The sequence below is a fragment of the Myotis nattereri genome, assembly GCF_964212035.1.
Source record: "Myotis nattereri genome assembly, chromosome: 17".
Classification (NCBI taxonomy): domain Eukaryota; kingdom Metazoa; phylum Chordata; class Mammalia; order Chiroptera; family Vespertilionidae; genus Myotis; species Myotis nattereri.
In genome coordinates, this window is record NC_138092.1 from 40,151,003 (window position 1) to 40,167,928 (window position 16,926).

The 16,926-nt window shown below is 41.2% G+C and overlaps 1 protein-coding gene across 2 annotated transcripts; it reads left to right on the top strand.

The window, feature by feature from the left end:
• The first annotated feature begins 1,359 nt into the window (after positions 1 to 1,359).
• LY96 (lymphocyte antigen 96) lies at positions 1,360 to 14,313 on the top strand. Of its 2 annotated transcripts, none has more exons than XM_081111020.1 (5): positions 1,360 to 3,085; positions 7,793 to 7,882; positions 11,633 to 11,689; positions 12,974 to 13,026; positions 14,168 to 14,313. In XM_081111020.1, exons 1-5 carry the CDS (start codon positions 2,974 to 2,976, stop codon positions 14,264 to 14,266), a joined length of 411 nt encoding a protein of 136 aa, XP_080967146.1. In that variant the 5' UTR covers positions 1,360 to 2,973; the 3' UTR covers positions 14,267 to 14,313. The 2 variants fall into 2 exon arrangements, with proteins under 2 accessions (XP_080967146.1, XP_080967145.1); XM_081111019.1 differs by having other exon boundaries at positions 11,561 to 11,689; positions 14,168 to 14,292.
• The last annotated feature ends 2,613 nt before the right edge of the window (positions 14,314 to 16,926 follow it).

A 16,926-nucleotide genomic window follows, 5' to 3' on the forward strand; every position in this document is an offset into this window, starting at 1 on the left:
TTTTCTGTTAGTTACTGTTAAAAAGTTGAAACTGTAACAAACAACTTTTGATTAATTTTCAGAGATTTATATTCCTTTATAATAACAAGCTATGCTTGAAAAACAAAACGCAGTATTCCACCATTTGTATTTTAAAAGTGTGAAAATACATGCGCATGCTGGCGTACGCCTGGGTAACGAATAGGTGTGGTTGTCTTTCAGCTGGGAATGGGATATCAGGCACATGGGGGGTTATTTTTCCTTTGTGTTTGGGTTTTTTTTAAGTATAGATACAATCTTTTCTCACATTAAAAACTATTTTAAAAAATTTACATATTCTGGAAAGCAGTGTTAATCTGCTTCCTTTGGTCACAGCTTGTTACCTCGGTTCTCTGACAGGGCTGCCTGTAATAAGGCTCTCCATGTGGCAAGCTGTGGGGAAATGGTGCCCTCAGCAGTGTCTTCTGTGGTCCCTCATGCACTCCTCCCTTGGTGCATCCTATCAGGAGGAAAAGAACTTGCACTAAGGTGGATAGTACGCTTTGTAAATAGCGATCTCTGCTAACTTACTAAGTACTTGCATTTTAAGATTTTACCTCTAACTGTAAAACAAAAGTTGGTTCCTGTGAAGGATTTTCAGCCAGGAGCAAAAGAGCTCAAACCTTTTAGATCTGTAGATACTTAAGTGCCTAGTGTATGCTAGGTATTGTGCTAATTGCCAGTCACAGTTAACAAAACACCACGACTGCATGGAGCTACCTAATGTCTCACTGCCTGCCAAGATGGTGAGGCTAATCTTCACGCCTGGCCTCTATAAGGGAGGTTGATGGGGAAGCAGCAGGGCCATCACTAGTTCATAGGGATGATAAATAAGTCTGAAACTGCTAGCTTACAGCTTTAGATAGAAAAGAGCTCATTTTTGTGACACCCAGAGCCTGCCTTCTGCTAGGTCCTAGGATCTGCCAGCTTGCCTAGCAGAGAGCGGGCTCTAGGGTCTCAGAAAGATAAGCTGGTTACGTCTCTTCGCAAGTTGGGTTTCTGCCTGCCTGTTCTGCCCTGTGTTACTTAGGTATATTGTTGTTGCTGTCTTAGCAGTTAATGTGATGTATATCTTTTTGTTGTTAATCATCACCCAAGGGTATTTTTCCATTGCTTTTAGAGTGGAAGGAAGGGAGGAGGGAGCAGGGGAGAGAGGAACTTTGATGTGAGAAACATTGACTGCCTCTAGCATGTCTCCTACTGGGGATCAAGCCTGCAACCCGGGCATGTGCCCTGACTTAGGATATAACCAGAGACCTTTTGGTGCATGGGATGATGCTCAATCAACTGAGCCACACTGACCAGGGCTAAACACATTTTTAAATTATGGTAAAATGTATAACAAAAATTTACCATCTTAACCAATTTTAAGTGTGCAGTTTAGTACAATTCAGTATGGTGTTAACTATACATTGCTGTGCAGTAGATGTCTAGAACGTTTTTATCTTGCAAACCTGAAACTTAATATCTATTGAACAACTCCCCATATCCTCCTCTCCCGTGGACTGGTGCCTTTTAAAAAAAAAGGAAGCCTAGCCAGTATGGCTCAATGGTTGAGCATTGACCTATGAACCAGGAGATCATGGTTCGATTCCCTGTCGGGCATATGCCTGAGTTGTGGGCTCGATCCTCAAAATGGGGCATGCAGGAGGCAACCGACCAATGATTCTCATCATTGATGTTTCTATTTCTCCCTCTTCCTCTCTGAAATCAATAAAAAAAATTTTTTTTAAGTAATTTAAAAGAAAAGGAAAGTTGCAAAACTGCCTGAGCAGCAAGACCTCCTCCCGGGGCATTCTGGGGCTGTTTGAGAAAGCTCACTGTCATTAAGGGTCCGCAAGTGCAATCCTATGACTTCAGCAGAGCTTTTGACCTACAAGGAGTTTTCCCTCATTCTTGGCCTGGGTCTGAGCCCTGAACTTCAGGGAAACTCCTCAATTCAGATCAATCATTGCTTATATTTTGAGTTATTTTTGTGAATTAAAATTTCTTCAGGTTTCATTTCCAACTCAGGTTAAGTGTTTTCATAGAGAAATTTTGTGTTTATATTACACTGAAACCACATGTACAACAAATACCTCTATTAAATAGTTTAAAATGTAAAAAAAGAAAAGGAAAGTCACACAGTTCTTGAAACCTTTTACCAACATGTGCTTATGACCACCTAAACTTGTAGATTTCTAGGCCCCAACTCCATGCCATTATAATCCCAAACTATATCCTATAAATGATTTCAAATAGCAAAGAATCTAAAGGATTAACTTTTTCTGGAATGGAATAAGAATTTTGAAATGAAATTCATGCCATACATGAAATAGTGGTCATTTTATTATTAGGGCTCAAAATACTTCCTGGAGCTGCAGTTTGCTTAAGGAAGTGCATTCTCAAGCCTGGCGGGGCCCCAGCCCACAAGGCAGACCTACAGCTGATGGACTGTCTGGGGTCTTGTGCAGCCCGGCTCTGCCCCATGGCTGAACTGTTGCTGAGCAGAAATAGTTTGCAGAGGGGTGTTCAGTTCGGATCTATTTGCCCAGTGCTCTGGGCCACGAGAAATTGGGTAAAGAGCCTAACAATGAGAATAACAATGTAGACAGAAAAGGGGTGTCCTCTGTTGGGATCCTAAAGGAGACCTACAGGCTGGCTTTGTTACTGTTGACTGGGAAATCCCTTGTTTTGTGTGTAAAGCTCTGCGCTGTAATTTGCATCAAGTGTTGGGAAAGAGTACATATATTCTAAATCATTTTCTTTTCTCCCCTTGCAGGAAGTACTCAGATATCACACACACACACACACACACACACACACACACAGAAAGAGGAAACAGTTGGATTGGAACTTAGAAGTCATGTGACTGATGACTAAGTTGACTCTTTCCTACTTACTGAAAGGGAAGAAGAGCCTGAGGATGAGTTGCTGGTTCTCCTTGCATTTGTAAAGTTTTGGAGCTATTAAATCATGTTCCCACTTATGCTTTTTTCCACCCTGTTTTCTTCCACGTTGCCTGAACCCAGGGAGCCGTACTGGATCTGCAACTCCTCTGATGTGAGCCTTTGGTATAGCTACTGCGGTAAGTGCACAGCAACAAGTGGTTGTAGTGCCAACTATTTCGAGGGTGTGTTTTCACAGGAACCTCATTCTGCTGTGGTGGGGACACAGGAAGCGTCGTGTGTTCCAGCTGCGGCCGGCAGCAAGAGTGACGGCTGATGACTTCCCTGTGTGGGTTATCTTGATCCTTCACAGGTCTCGCCAGTCTCTAAACTGTTCTTGACCTCCAAGTGCTTCTGTTGTTCCCTGTGGTTAACTTTCTCCACCTTGAGCCTAGCTTCAGATTCCTCCCGGTTTTGGCAGAACTGTCTGCTTCTGAGCTCTTGCCTCCAGCCCCAAGACTAGCTCTTGACAAGGAAGCACAGTCCCAGGTGCCTCCTGGAATGGATTATTGTGGCCAGCGATTTTCAACCGCTGGGCCACAATATTTAAAACATGTGACACCTGGCTATTTAGTCAGGAGCACGGACCTCTTTTCCCTTAGACTGTCAAATAAAAATGTGACAGCAGCCAACACAATAGCCTTTTGGTGTGGATGAATAAGAATTATATCTTCTTTTTCTTTTTTGTCGGATCAGCAAAAAAACCCCAAAACATTTCTTTTTTTTTTTTTAATTAAACCTTTATTGTTCAGATTATTACATTTGTTCCTCTTTTTTCCCCCCATAACTCCTCTCCTCCCAGTTCCTGCCCCACCCTCGGCCCTCACTCCCCACCCACTGTCCTCATCCATAGGTGCACGATTTTTGTCCAGTCTCTTCCCGCATCCCCCTCACCCCTTTCCCCCCCCCCAAGAATAGTCAGTCCATTCCCTTTCTATGTCCCTGATTCTATTATAATCACCAGTTCATTCTGTTCATCAGATTATTTATTCACTTGTTGATAGATGCATATTTGTTGTTCATAATTTGTATCTTTACCTTTTTCTTCTTCCTCTTCTTAAAGGATACCTTTCAGCATTTCATATAATACTGGTTTGGTGGTAATGAACTCCTTTAGCTTTTCCTTATCTGTGAAGCTCTTTACCTGACCTTCAATTCTGAATGATAGCTTTGCTGGATAAAGTAATCTTGGTTGTAGGTTCTTGGTATTCATCACTTTGAATATTTCTTGCCACTCTCTTCTGGCCTGCAAAGTTTCTGTTGAGAAATCAGCTGACAGTCGTATGGGTATTCCCTTGTAGGTAACTGAGTTTCTTTGTCTTGCTGCTTTTAAGATTCTCTCTTTGTCTTTTGCTCTTGGCATTTTAATTATGATGTGTCTTGGTGTGGTCCTCTTTGGATTCCTTTTGTTTGGGGTTCTCTGCGCTTCCTGGACCTGTAAGTCTATTTCTTTCACCAGGTAGGGGAAGTTTTCTGTCATTATTTCTTCAAATAGGTTTTCAATATCTTGGTCTCTCTCATCTTCTGGCACCCCTATAATTCTGATGTTGGTATGCTTGAAGCTGTCCCAGAGGCTCCTTACACTATCTTCGTATTTTCGGATTCTTTTTTCATTTTGCTTTTCCGGTTGGGTGTTTTTTGCTTCTTCGCATTTCAAATCTTTGACTTGATTCTTGCGCTCCTCTGGTCTGCTGTTGGGAGTCTGTATAATATTCTTTATTTCAGTCAGTGTATGCTTAATTTCTAGTTGGTTCTTTATCACAACATCAAGGGTCTCATTAAATTTCTTGTAGATCTCATTAAGTTTATCGGCAGTTTCTAGAAAATTATTGAAAGACCTTAAAAGTGTGGTTCTGAACTCTATATCCTCCATTGACAATTTTGTCCTGTTTCTTTGTCTCTGCATTTTTCATGCTTTCTTGGTGCACCCCCTAGTGGTCTTTGTGCGTAGTCTTGTTGTAGTTAACCTTGGTTGTTGTAGGTAATACTTGGGGGGATTTGACCTCCAGGCCAACTGGCTGTGAGAATCAGCTGTGTCAGCAGTGGGAGAACTTCCGTCCTCTGGGGAGGTGCTAATCTAGCCTTTGCCTGAGGCTATCCGGCAAATGGCTCTGTGCAGGGCTTGGGCGGGGCGGGTTGCACAAGATCAACAGGGCGTGTGGAGCGAGCAGTTATGGCTGCTCTCAGTCCTGTCCCCAGAGGTCTGCCTCTCAGAGTCCCAGCAACCGCTGCAAACCTCGGAGAGAATGCTGCCCTCGAGTTGCGACCGATGTCAGACAGTCCCGCTTCTCCCGTTTGAGTCTGGGTCCCTAGAGACTCGCCCAGAACTGGAGCTCAGAGCCTGAGACTCCCTCCCGATTGAAACAGACAACCGCGCCCTCAGCCGCCAGCCCGCTCTGCGCGCACCTCCGCACCTTTGTATTTCCCGCACTGCGCCTCCTCTGAGTCTCGGTATGCTGTTCTCTTTCCTTCTAGTTGAAGAATTTCCCCTCAGCCAGCCTTCCTGTGGTTCTGGGTGATGTCCGTTCCGTCTTTTAGTTGTATTTTTGAAGTGGTTGTGCGAGGCAGCAATCTCCGGTGTTTACCTATGCTGCCATCTTGGTTCTCTCCCAAAACATGTCTTGATGGACTACAGCATTTTAATCTGTAAAATGAAAGTGATTTTAGAACCTATCTGAGGTAAAATTTTTAACACAGAGCCACATAGAAACAGTCTTGACTACTTTTTAAAATATCAGCCATACCTAATGCTATGGACTGGTCTGATCACTGCCCTACCCAGACCTCTTTTTCTGAAAGCACAGCTTCAGGGCTTGGCCACTGTCTTTCTTTGGTGCTTTCCACTTCCTTGCTCACCATGGGTTGAATATAATATCAGAAAGGTTGAAGGAGAGGCTTGCCAAAATATTAGTTCTTTGAGATTCTTTTGGGAAAGGGGATTTATGGTTTAACCATTTGGGGGAGAATTACAAATGTCTGTTGAGTTCTGAGAAGTTGTGCAAAGAAGAAACCTATTTAATCTCCAGGTTTACCGTTTTATTTTATTTCATTTTTTGAGTCTGTGTTGACTATCCTAAGAAATATACTCTGGCAAACGCTAATAGATGTTATTTCTGGTGAGTTAGCATAATTGACAGGTGTGAGAGCAAGACCAAGCTCACCTTTGTGGGTTGTGCTGAATTCCCTCTCAACCTGGCTCTGGAATTTCTCCATCCTACAAGATCAGTGTCCATTCCCTCTTCCAAAAAGGCTCCTCCGTCCACTCGGCCTACACGTTGATCATGCCACCTTCTCTGTGCTAAGTTTCAGGGGGCCTTTGTTTATATACCACTTCATATTATAATTAGCTTTTAAGCTCCTAGTATCAATAATTTGATTTGTCTTTTAAAAAATACTTTTATTGCCCTAACCCAGTGGTTGGAAAACTCATTAGTCAACAGAGCCAAATATCAACAGTACAACAATTGAAATTTCTTCTGAGAGCCAAATTTTTTAAACTTAAACTATGTAGATAGGTACATTGTTATTAACTTAATTAGGGTACTCCTAAGGCTTAGGAAGAGCCACACTCAAGGGGCCAAAGAGCTGCATGTGGCTCGAGAGCTGCAGTTTGCCGACCACGGCCCTAACCTGTTTGGCTCAGTGGATAGAGTGTCGGCCTGCTGACTGGAGGGTCCCAGATTCGATTCCTATATGTTATTGATTTTTAGAGAAAGGGAGAGGGAGAGAGAGAGAGAGAAACATCAAAATGAGAGTGAATCAATGGTCTGTGTCCTGCGCATCCCCAATTGGGGATCTAGCCAGTAACCCAGGCACATACCCTGACTGAGAATTCAACCGGCAACCTTTTGGTGCATAGATGACACCCAATCAATTGAGCTGATTTGTCTTTTGATTTTTTCTTTTTAAATTTCAGAGAGGAAGGGAGAGGGAGAGGGAGAGGTAGAAACATCAATGATGAGAGAGAATCATTGATCAGCTGCCTCCTGATCAATGCATCCTCCTCTACTGAGGATGGAGCCCGCAACCCGGGCATGTGCCCTAACCGGAATTGAACCTGAATCCTTCTGTCCACAGGCCGACGCTCTATTCACTGAGCCAAACCAGGTAGGGCTGTCTTTTTATTTAAAAAAAAAAATTGTATTGATTTTTAGAGAGTCAGGAAGGGAGTGGGAGCAAGAAAGAAACATTGATTGAGGATCAAACCTGAAACCTGGCCATGTGCCCTGATTGCTAATTGAACCGTGACTTCCTGGTTCATAAGTCAACCAAAGCTCAACCACTGAGCCACACCAGGTGGTTAAGCAGATGATTGTACAAATGATTACTTTTTCAGGTTCCATACTAGTTTTAGGTCTGTTCCAACTTTCTATTCTTCAGTCCTTTTGGGGACCCGCCCCCCCTGGAAAATTTGGGCATCTGGATGCATGAATTAACCTCTTCCCTCCCGAGTGAAGTTGGAGGCTAGGTGATTCTTTTCCTGTCTTTGCTGTGCCAGGCTCAGGGTCTTTGTTGAGAGGATGTCCTGAATCTCCCTACCAACTTCAGTGAATCTGGATTCGAGTTCTCCTGGGTCACAGGAAACTTTCGATTAGTTTCCGATTTCTCACAAATTGTCCATGAATTGTAGTTGAATTCGAAGTTTGTGGGGGAAAGAAGGGTCTTGGACTTTCTACTCTGCCATCTTGCGACGCTACTCCTCTGGAGAAGGAGATATTTTTAACCATCATCAGTTTTTCTCATTATACAATTTTAATACTAAAGGCATCATTTGGGGGGGAGGGTGAATTTCAGAATATTTTACTTTATTGGAAATAATGCATTGACATTATCTTCATTCCATTTAGATAACATGAAATATCCTATTTCAATAAGAAGTGAACCCTGTGTAGAATTGAAGGGAAGCAAAGGATATTTGCATATTTCCTACATTCCAAGTAAGTTTTGTAACAAAACCAAAGTTTTGTTAATGTACATCTGTTAAAAGAATTCAAGCGATATCAATGACAAATGATTGTGTTCCAAATGTACATGTATTAGTTTTCTGTTATTATGTAACAAATGACCGCAATCTTAATATCTCAAAACAGTACACATTTACTGTCTCATAGTCTTTGCATGGCAGTAATCTGGGCGTGGCTTCGCCGTGCCTGCTACAGGATCTCCCACCAGGTTGCAGTCAAGCTGTCTGCTAGGACCAGGGTCTCTTCTAAAGGCCCAATTAGGGAAGGATTCTCTGCAGTTCACTTCAGTTCTCGTCATCCTCCTCACCATTACTGTTTATCATCACCTACAATCTAGCTTGTATTTGGAGCTTACAGTTTACTAAGGGCTTTCACATATGTAAGCTTAGATAAAGATTTCCCTAGTTTTAGTTCTCTAGCTTATAAGAAAGAGGTAGCTGAGAACCCAGAAATAATAGACAATAAACTTGTGCTTTACTATTTCTGAAATTAAGTGTTCAACCTGCACTTGGACATTTGGTTTCTGTATTCATTTAGTCATTGAAAAATGCATAGTATATTTCAAGTATTGTGATAGGTACTGTGAATTCATTGATAAATAAGACATCCTCTTGACCTTCAAGAATCTTCCAGGGCAATAGGAGGGACAGACTTATAGATATATGGCATGGTAAGTGAAGTGACAGTAAAGAGGCTGAGTGATAACACAGAGCAAAGAGCAATCAACTCTATTCACTCCATTGTCTTGGCCAAGAGTAAAAAATATTTTTATCCCTAAATTTTTGCCTGGCTCTACAATTTCTTCTTCTTTTCTCAGGTTTTGTTTTCTGGTCTATGTGATGTGCTTTATCCCTAGATGTTTGGTAGAAGTGATTATATATGACATAACGAGTGACCTAATTTTCAAGCAAACCTCTTGTCCTTACACACAGGAAGCGAGTTGTATCCTTTCAGATCCAAGTAGTAATAATACAACATAGCATTGCTGAGGGTTCTCTGAAAAGCAGATACCAAGAAGGAATTAGGCATATAATACATTAATTAGGAGGAAATGCCAGTGAACAATAAAGGGAAGAGGATGCCCGAGCAGGCAAGGAGAGGGTTCAGATTGAGGTGCAGATCTGATACCTTTGAAATGAGAGAAGAAAGGAAGGAGAATTTGGTAGCATGGTCATCAGACCAAAATACATCCCTGAGAGCCTGTCAGCCAGGTCAATGGGGAGCCTTAGAACAAAGATTACCTGTCACCCGTGTGCCATGACAGGCAGCAGTAGGCTGCCTCTGTGTCCTTGCCGTGCTCGGTCATTAGAGGAGTGACCTGTGGGAGGTTGGCCGCTGGCTGAGATGGATATGAAGGTGCAGCAGCTGGGGGCTGTCTGCCAACTGCCTTCCTGCCAGCAGGTCTTTGGAAGGAAGGTTTGAGTAGGTACCTTTGTGGCCAACACAGATACCCTAATCATTTGCTAAGTATGACATTTATATCATTATGTTAATTTACTAACAAAACAATTATTCAGTTATATTTTTATAGAATTTTGTAATTATGATCTGAGTTTCCCTAGAATATACTAGAATTTCTGTGTAAATTCTGGGGCCACATTATAGAAGTCAACCTTGTTTTTATGGTGCTCTCTCTACTTCTATTCAGTAAGAGCTATAAGTAGAAATTGAATAAAAAATAGATATTATTTATTTTGAGATTTTAGAACCTTGCTAGTAAATTATTTGTGTACCATTAGTTGATTGACAAATAAGGCTGGACTATAAGCCTCCCTGAAAATTACTTCTGGTAGTTCCTGGTGAGGTAAAAAAAAGTCTTCTTAATTACCACATGACAGCCACCAGGTTCTTATCTCTCACTCCAACATCCACATTAATATCCCTGGCCTGCTGAGCCATGCAAGTGGTACCTCACCTTGACTATTTGTCATGTGCCTCACATGACCACAGTGATGTCCAAGGACAAGAAGCTTCTCAAGATGTAGATGAGATATCAAAACAGCACTTCCTTTCTTGGAGTCAGTGGAGACCGGGAACATGCTGTGTTCCATGCAGCAATGAAAGAAGGTCTCTTGTCCTGCCTTGTCCCTGTATACCCCAGCAGTACTGCTATGTGTCTGTCTCAGGAATTTCTCATGAAAACAGCTCTTCAGCTTCTGCCCACATCCCTGTTTTGGGAGAGGTTCAGGCTAAAGTCCATGGACTGGACCATGGGACCACAGTTAGAAGCAGACTCTGTTATGTTCTTTATACTCTACCCCATAAGTAGAGAAGTAGAGACAAATGAGGAAGTTTGGTGGTACCTTAGGCTCAGAGTAATGAGGGCCTGCATTAAAACTGTGGGAATGGGCCCTGACTGGTTTGGCTCAGTGGATAGAGCGTCGGCCTGCGGACTGAAGGGTCCCAGGTTCAATTCTGGTCAAGGGCATGTACCTTGGTTGCAGGCGCATCCCCAGTGGGGGTTGTTCAGGAGACAGCTGATGGATGTTTCTCTCTCATCGATGTTTCTAGCTCTCTATCCCTCTCCCTCTCTGTAAAAAAATCAATAAAATATATTTAAAACAACAACAACAACAACAACTGTGGCAATGGGGCCGAAATGGAGACTAGTAAGATTCCTGGGATTAGGAATTCTAGTGCTGATTTGCTGATGAAGATGAGGAAATCAATTTAGGATCTCTAGGGTGAGATGAGCAACATTTGAATAGAGATAGCGAATGCATATATGAGACAGTATTTAGGAGAAAGGTTGAGACTAAAGATGGTGATTTAGGAATTGGTATCCTATGTGGCAGAGTAAACCTTGAGGAAAACGGAGGCTAGAAACTAGGTAGGGGAGTCACCGCACTAGGCCGAGGAGGGTTAGAGAGGGTGAAGGGCAGCCCGAGAGCGTGGGGGCACTGACACCGGACCGAGGAGAGAGTTTTGAGGAGGAGCCGGCAGTTCTGCTACCCACAGCCAAATTCAGGTTAAGGCTGGAAAACTCTTCCTTCGGTTATGGCTACAAGGAGCCCTGGTGACCTTATTAGGAAAATATTTTCAATGAGGTGGTGGCTATAATAAACTATTTTCATTATTAAAAAATTGTACATCTTTCCCAGTTGGGCCAACTGAATAATATAAGAATTGAGCAAAATGCATTGTTTACTGGCTTTTCTCACATTAATTGATAATAGGGAGACCATGAGGAAATAATAAATGGCTCATACACCTAATTTTTAATCAAAAGGTTTGATTTTATCCTCCAAGAAATCTTTCATCAAAACTATTAAAAAGTAGGCATGAGTTGATTATCATTATTTCCTTTCTTTGCTTTGATCTTCCTAGCAGAACTGTAACTAGAACAGAAAATTTTATATCTTCATTTGATAGTTTTCTAAAAAAATAATTTTCTCTATTTTTAGGCATAGCATATAATTCTTACTGTGGAATATTCTGTTTGATTACAATCCACTAGTTACCCTCTCAAAACTCCAGTTTTCTCATCTACAGAATAAGGATCACAATACCCACATTATAGATAGTTGTGAAGATTAAATGAAATTATGTTGCAAAAGCACAGGACGTATTTTAAGTATATAATAAGTATTAATTATTATTTATAAAATGATCTCTTATTTGAGGGACTAATGGGAATTTTTTCTTTTTAAGGAAGAGACATAAAAAATTTATATTTCAATCTGTATTTATCTTTTAACACTGTGAATTTTCCGATGCGCAAAGAAGTCATTTGCCGAGGATCTGATGATGATTATTCTTTTTGTAGAGCTCTAAAGGGAGGTAAGCATTTAATCTATGTTACTCTCAGAATCAAATAGAATAGTTTATGAGAATGTTCTGAAAATTAAATACACTGAAAATGTGAAGTTCCTTTTCTGATAATAACTCTTTATTCCCATTTAAAATTTTTACTTTTAGCAGTTTGGACATTTTACAATTATGTTATTTATTATTAAGATGACACTTGCGTGTGTTTGCAGGGATATTAGAATTTTTACCTTGTTCAGATAATATTTGTATATTTACCCTCGGTTATGGTTCTCTTTTTCTAAACATTACATTTATTATTTTTCATGGAAACTTACTAGATTTTGCTGCAAAGCTACTTTCAGTGTTCTTTATACTCAACCTCAGAAGAAGGGAAGTGGAGACAAATTAGGAAGTTTGGTGGTACCCTAGGCTCAGAGTAATGAGGGCCTGCATTAAGACTGTGGGAATGGGGATGAAATGGAGACTAGTAAGATTTATTGGGATTGGGAATTCTAGTGCCAACAAAGGGGCAAATTCTTAAAGATAATGAGTTCTGTTCTGGGTATGTTGAGCTCAAGGTAATTTTGGAACGTTCAAATAAACATGTCCATTTGGCAGTTGACATATGGGCCCAGAGCTGAGCACATTCTGATTTAAGAAACATAGATGCTGCCCGACTGGTGTGGCTCAGTTGGTTGAGTGACCCATGCACCAAGAGGTCGCCTGTTCGATTCCGCATCAGAGCACATGCCCAGGGTTATAGGCTTGATTCCCAGCAGGGGGTGTGCAGGAGGTAGCTGGTCCTTGTGATATTTCTCTCATCAATGTTTCTATCTCTCTCTCCCTCTACCTTCTCTCTCTAAAATCAATTAAAAATATTTTTTAAAATCTTCCTAAATTAAAAAAAAAAGAGAGACATCATGAGACCCTTGAAAGTTTGGGACTCGAATTAGTATCAGACATATCTACTTTTAAAGTAACTGTCCTTCTCTATTATACCCTGCTGAAGGAGCAGTAATATTAAATATGCACATATATTACTTGGGATGAAGCATATTAGCACTCGCTTGTTCATCACTCATTCACTGTTGAGACCAGTGGGCCTTAAAAGTTTGCATCCACTAATGCTGGTCCTGAGAGAGGCTTGCAGTGGTGGAGGAGCCACAGGAGAATGGGAGCCAGGGGATAAGACTTATTATTTCTCTACGGTTTTGTTTGGGAGTGCTGCTGCCAGCGGTAGAAGTGTCAAAGGTGAATGCTGTACTACCAAAAACGTCACTTAGTGATGTCCCGCTCTTTGTGCTTTGTTTGCAGAGACTGTGAATACAGCAGTGCCCTTCTCCTACAGGGGCATCCTGTTCTCTAAGGTATTGTCTAAGAGCCATTTTGTCCTTTCTTAATCTTTGGCAGTAACAGGTGTGTGAAGAATTTGAATAAGCAGTTTGCAACTTAAAAAATTGATATTCAAGCCCTGGCTGGTTTGGCTCAGTGGTTAGAGCACTGGCCTGCGGACTGGGGGAGTCCTGGGTGCTATTCTGCTCAGGGGCACGTGCCTGGTTGCTGACTTGATCCCCAGTGGGGGGCGTGCAGGAAGCAGTCAATCAGTGATTCTCTCTCATCATTGATGTTTCTGTCTCTCTCTCCCTCCCCTTCCTCTCTGAAATAAAAAAATATATATATTAAAAAAAATCGATAGTCAAGATTTTCCCCTACTTTTATTTGGTTTTGGGTGTTTTCCCATTTCTTATTTCTGAAGAATATGGAAATATAAAATAGTTACATGAAAGAAAGCTCTTTTTCACATCATGTTTTTCCTCTAACATACACGGCTAAAAGTAATGCAAATGCTCACTGTTAATACGTTGAATGACTTTTGGGTGAAAGCACTGTAAGAACTCTGTAGCTGCCTCTATGAATAATAACCATGTGCTTTTAGATGTTTGCATTAGATACCGAGCAATGAAAATTTTGCACATTTCACTTTGGGTGAATATTTAAAAATAAACTTTAACAATGCATATTCTTTACTGATTAGAAATGATACTTAGTGTTTGAAAATCTCATAGGTTAGTCCAGGGGTGGGCAAACTTTTTGACTCGAGGGCCACGATGCGTTCTTAAACTGGAACGGAGGGCCAGGACAAAAGCATGGATGGAGTGTTTGTGTGAACTAATATAAATTCAAAGTAAACATCATTACATAAAAAGGTACGGTCTTTTTTTTTCAATAGTTTTAATTCATTTCAAATGGGCCGGATCCGGCCTGCGGGCCGTAGTTTGCCCACAGCTGGGTTAGTCTCAAAAATTGTTAAAAAACATTTTCATACTTGGGAAATAAATGAGTTTTGAGTCTGCTGAATTCAAAGACACAAAATTTCATCTCATTAGAAAACTGGGAAAATGATAACCAATCCAATTTAAATGACTTCCTCCTAGTAATAAAAACAGTCTTTGAAAATAGAAGCACATAGCATTTTATATTACTTGTGTTTCTTATTCCTCATTTTAGGGAAAATACAGATGTGTTGTGGAAGCCATCACTGGGAATACTGAAGAAATGCTCTTTTGTTTGAATTTTACCATCATACACCACCCTACTTTCAATTAGAATAAATCTAATGTGCCAGGACTGACCGCAGACCCTGAGTGATGGATGAAAGGATTAGTCTGACACTCGTTTCTGTGAAAGAGAGGCTAAGGGACTGCTTGGCTATAGGCACCAAACAGCTTGCCTCCTTAGGCTTTTATTGTAATAACAGCTTGAACTCAAATTAACCTCCAGATACAATCAGCAGGGTAAGTATCCTTGAGAAAGTATATGCTTCTACAAGGTCGTGTCTAAAGACTAAACATAGAGATTCTAGTAAAACACCCAGGGGCTCGGACTTATTTGGAAAAGTCAAGGCAGGGGTTGCCACCTTCAGCAAGGTTCCCCTAGATGTCCCCGACCTTTTGGAGAATCCTCCTTACAGACTTTCCAACCAAGTCTCGTTCTATCCCCACAAAGTATATTTTTATTTTTTAAAGGTTTTATTCTTCACTTAATTATTTTTTTTTTTTTGCAGAGTCTTTTAGTTTGCTAGGGCTGCCATAACAAATACCACAGAGTGGGTAGCCTAAACAATAGAGATTTATTTTCTCATGGTCTGGAGGCCAGAAATCTGAAGTCAGTGCTGGTGGATTTGGTTCCTTCTGAGGCCTCTCTCTCTCTCTTTCTTTTTTATTTTATTATTTTTTTTAAATTTAAATTATTTATTGTTTAAAGTATTACATACTAGTATGTATCCTTTCCCCCCCCCCCCCCCCCATTGACCTCTCCTCAGCCACTCCCACCCCCCAGCACATGCCCTCACCCGCCTACTATCCGTGTCCATTGGTTATGCTTATATGCATGCATACAAATCCTCTGGTTGATCTCTTCCCCCATCCTTCTTACCCTCCCCTGCTTTTCCTTTGAGGTTTGACAGACTGTTCGATGCTTCTGTGTCTCCGGATCTATTTTTGTTCAGCAGTTTATGTTGCTCAGTATATTCCACAAATGAGTGAGATCTTGTGATATTTATCTTTCTCTGACTGGCTTATTTAGCTTAGCATAATGCTCTCCAGGTTCGTCCATGCTGATGCAAATGGCAGAAGTTCCTTCCTTTTTACAGTAGTGTAGTATTCCATTGTGTAGATGTGCCAAAATTTTTTAATCCACTCATCTGGTGATGGGCACTTAGGCTGTTTCCAAATCTTAGCTATTGTAAATTGTGCTGCTATGAACATAGGGGTGCATATATCCTTTCTGATTGGTGTTTCTGATTTCTTGGGATATATTGCTAGGAGTGGGATCACTGGGTCAAATGGGAGTTCCATTTTTAAGTTTTTGGGGAAACTCCATACTGTTTTCCACAGTGGCTGCACCAGTGAGGCCTCTCTCTTTAGATCGTAGATAATCTCCCTGTGTCTTCACATGGTGTTCCTCTGTGTGTGTGTCTTAATCTCTTCTTCTTTTAAGGACACCAGTCATATTAGATTAGGGTCCACCTATATGACCTTAGTCACCTTTTAAAGACCCTATCTCCAAATCCAGACACACTTTGAGTTACTGTGGGAGAGGGCTTCAGCATATGATTTGGGGGGCGGGGGCATGATTCAGCCCACAAAACACAGGTAATGAAATCTCTTGAACTAGCCGACCTTTCTCCATTTCCTGCCTCTGCTCTGGGGCAGGTGACAGCATTGCCCCCTGGCTGATCTTCCTGCAGCTGGCCAGGGGCCTCAGGCCAAGTGTTCTCCACAGAGGCAGTTCCTGCTTTCAAAATACAGGCCCAGTCATGTCACAAGGCCAATGGAATAAAACGAAACAAGAACAAATTAGGGCCTTCCTGGGCTTTTGATTCCTTTGGGATAAAGCTGGCATCTTTGGAGGGCCTGCTGGGCCTTATCCATCCTTTCCCTTTCTAGTTGCATCTCCCTCTCCTTGCTGTCTGTGTTCCAGAATACGCCACCGTCCCTCCCACTCCAGAGCCTTCATCCACACAGTTTCTTTTATTGATTTATTTTTATTAAATTTATTGGGGTAACTGTTTAATAGGATCATATAGGTTTAAGGTGTGGATCTATGTTACAAGATCTGTATATTGCACTGCACACCCACCACCCAAAGTCAAATCATCTTCAGAGACCATATATTAGGCCTTCTTCATCCCCCAGACATCCCTCTTTCAATTCTTGTTTATTACTGGTCTTTCATTGCTCAGAAAGAGTTAATGACTTAAAAAAAAAGAGTTAATAACTTGTAAAAATATTCCTTAGATATTAGCCTTGTGTTCTTTCTGTTGGAGTCGATTAGGGCTTTTAGCATAATTGCTCTTTGAATATCTTCACTGTCCTAACTGGCTTTGTGGTTCTCAGATTTCAGTTCAGCCCCTGCGTCCCACTATTAAGAAAACAAAAGTTTATGGAGCCAAACTTTTCCCTGCTCCCGAAAAATTTCATGATCTCATATTTCTCCTCTCAGCTCTCTGACCTGTTCAAATAATTGGTTTCACCCTCCGTTGAGCTTTACAAGAATTGTTCCTGGGGATTTCCATGCTGCCTGTGGAAGAGTAAATTTCATTTGTGAAGTTATCAAGTAATTTGCAGCTATTACATTGTGTTACCTCTCAGCAGTTATTTTAAAATGACACCCTTTGTTCTTTGTAGTTCTCATCTGTCCTCTAGTAAGTAAATGTAATTGTTTTTAGGAACTTCTTGAGCTATAATTTAAAGAAGTCCTGAAAA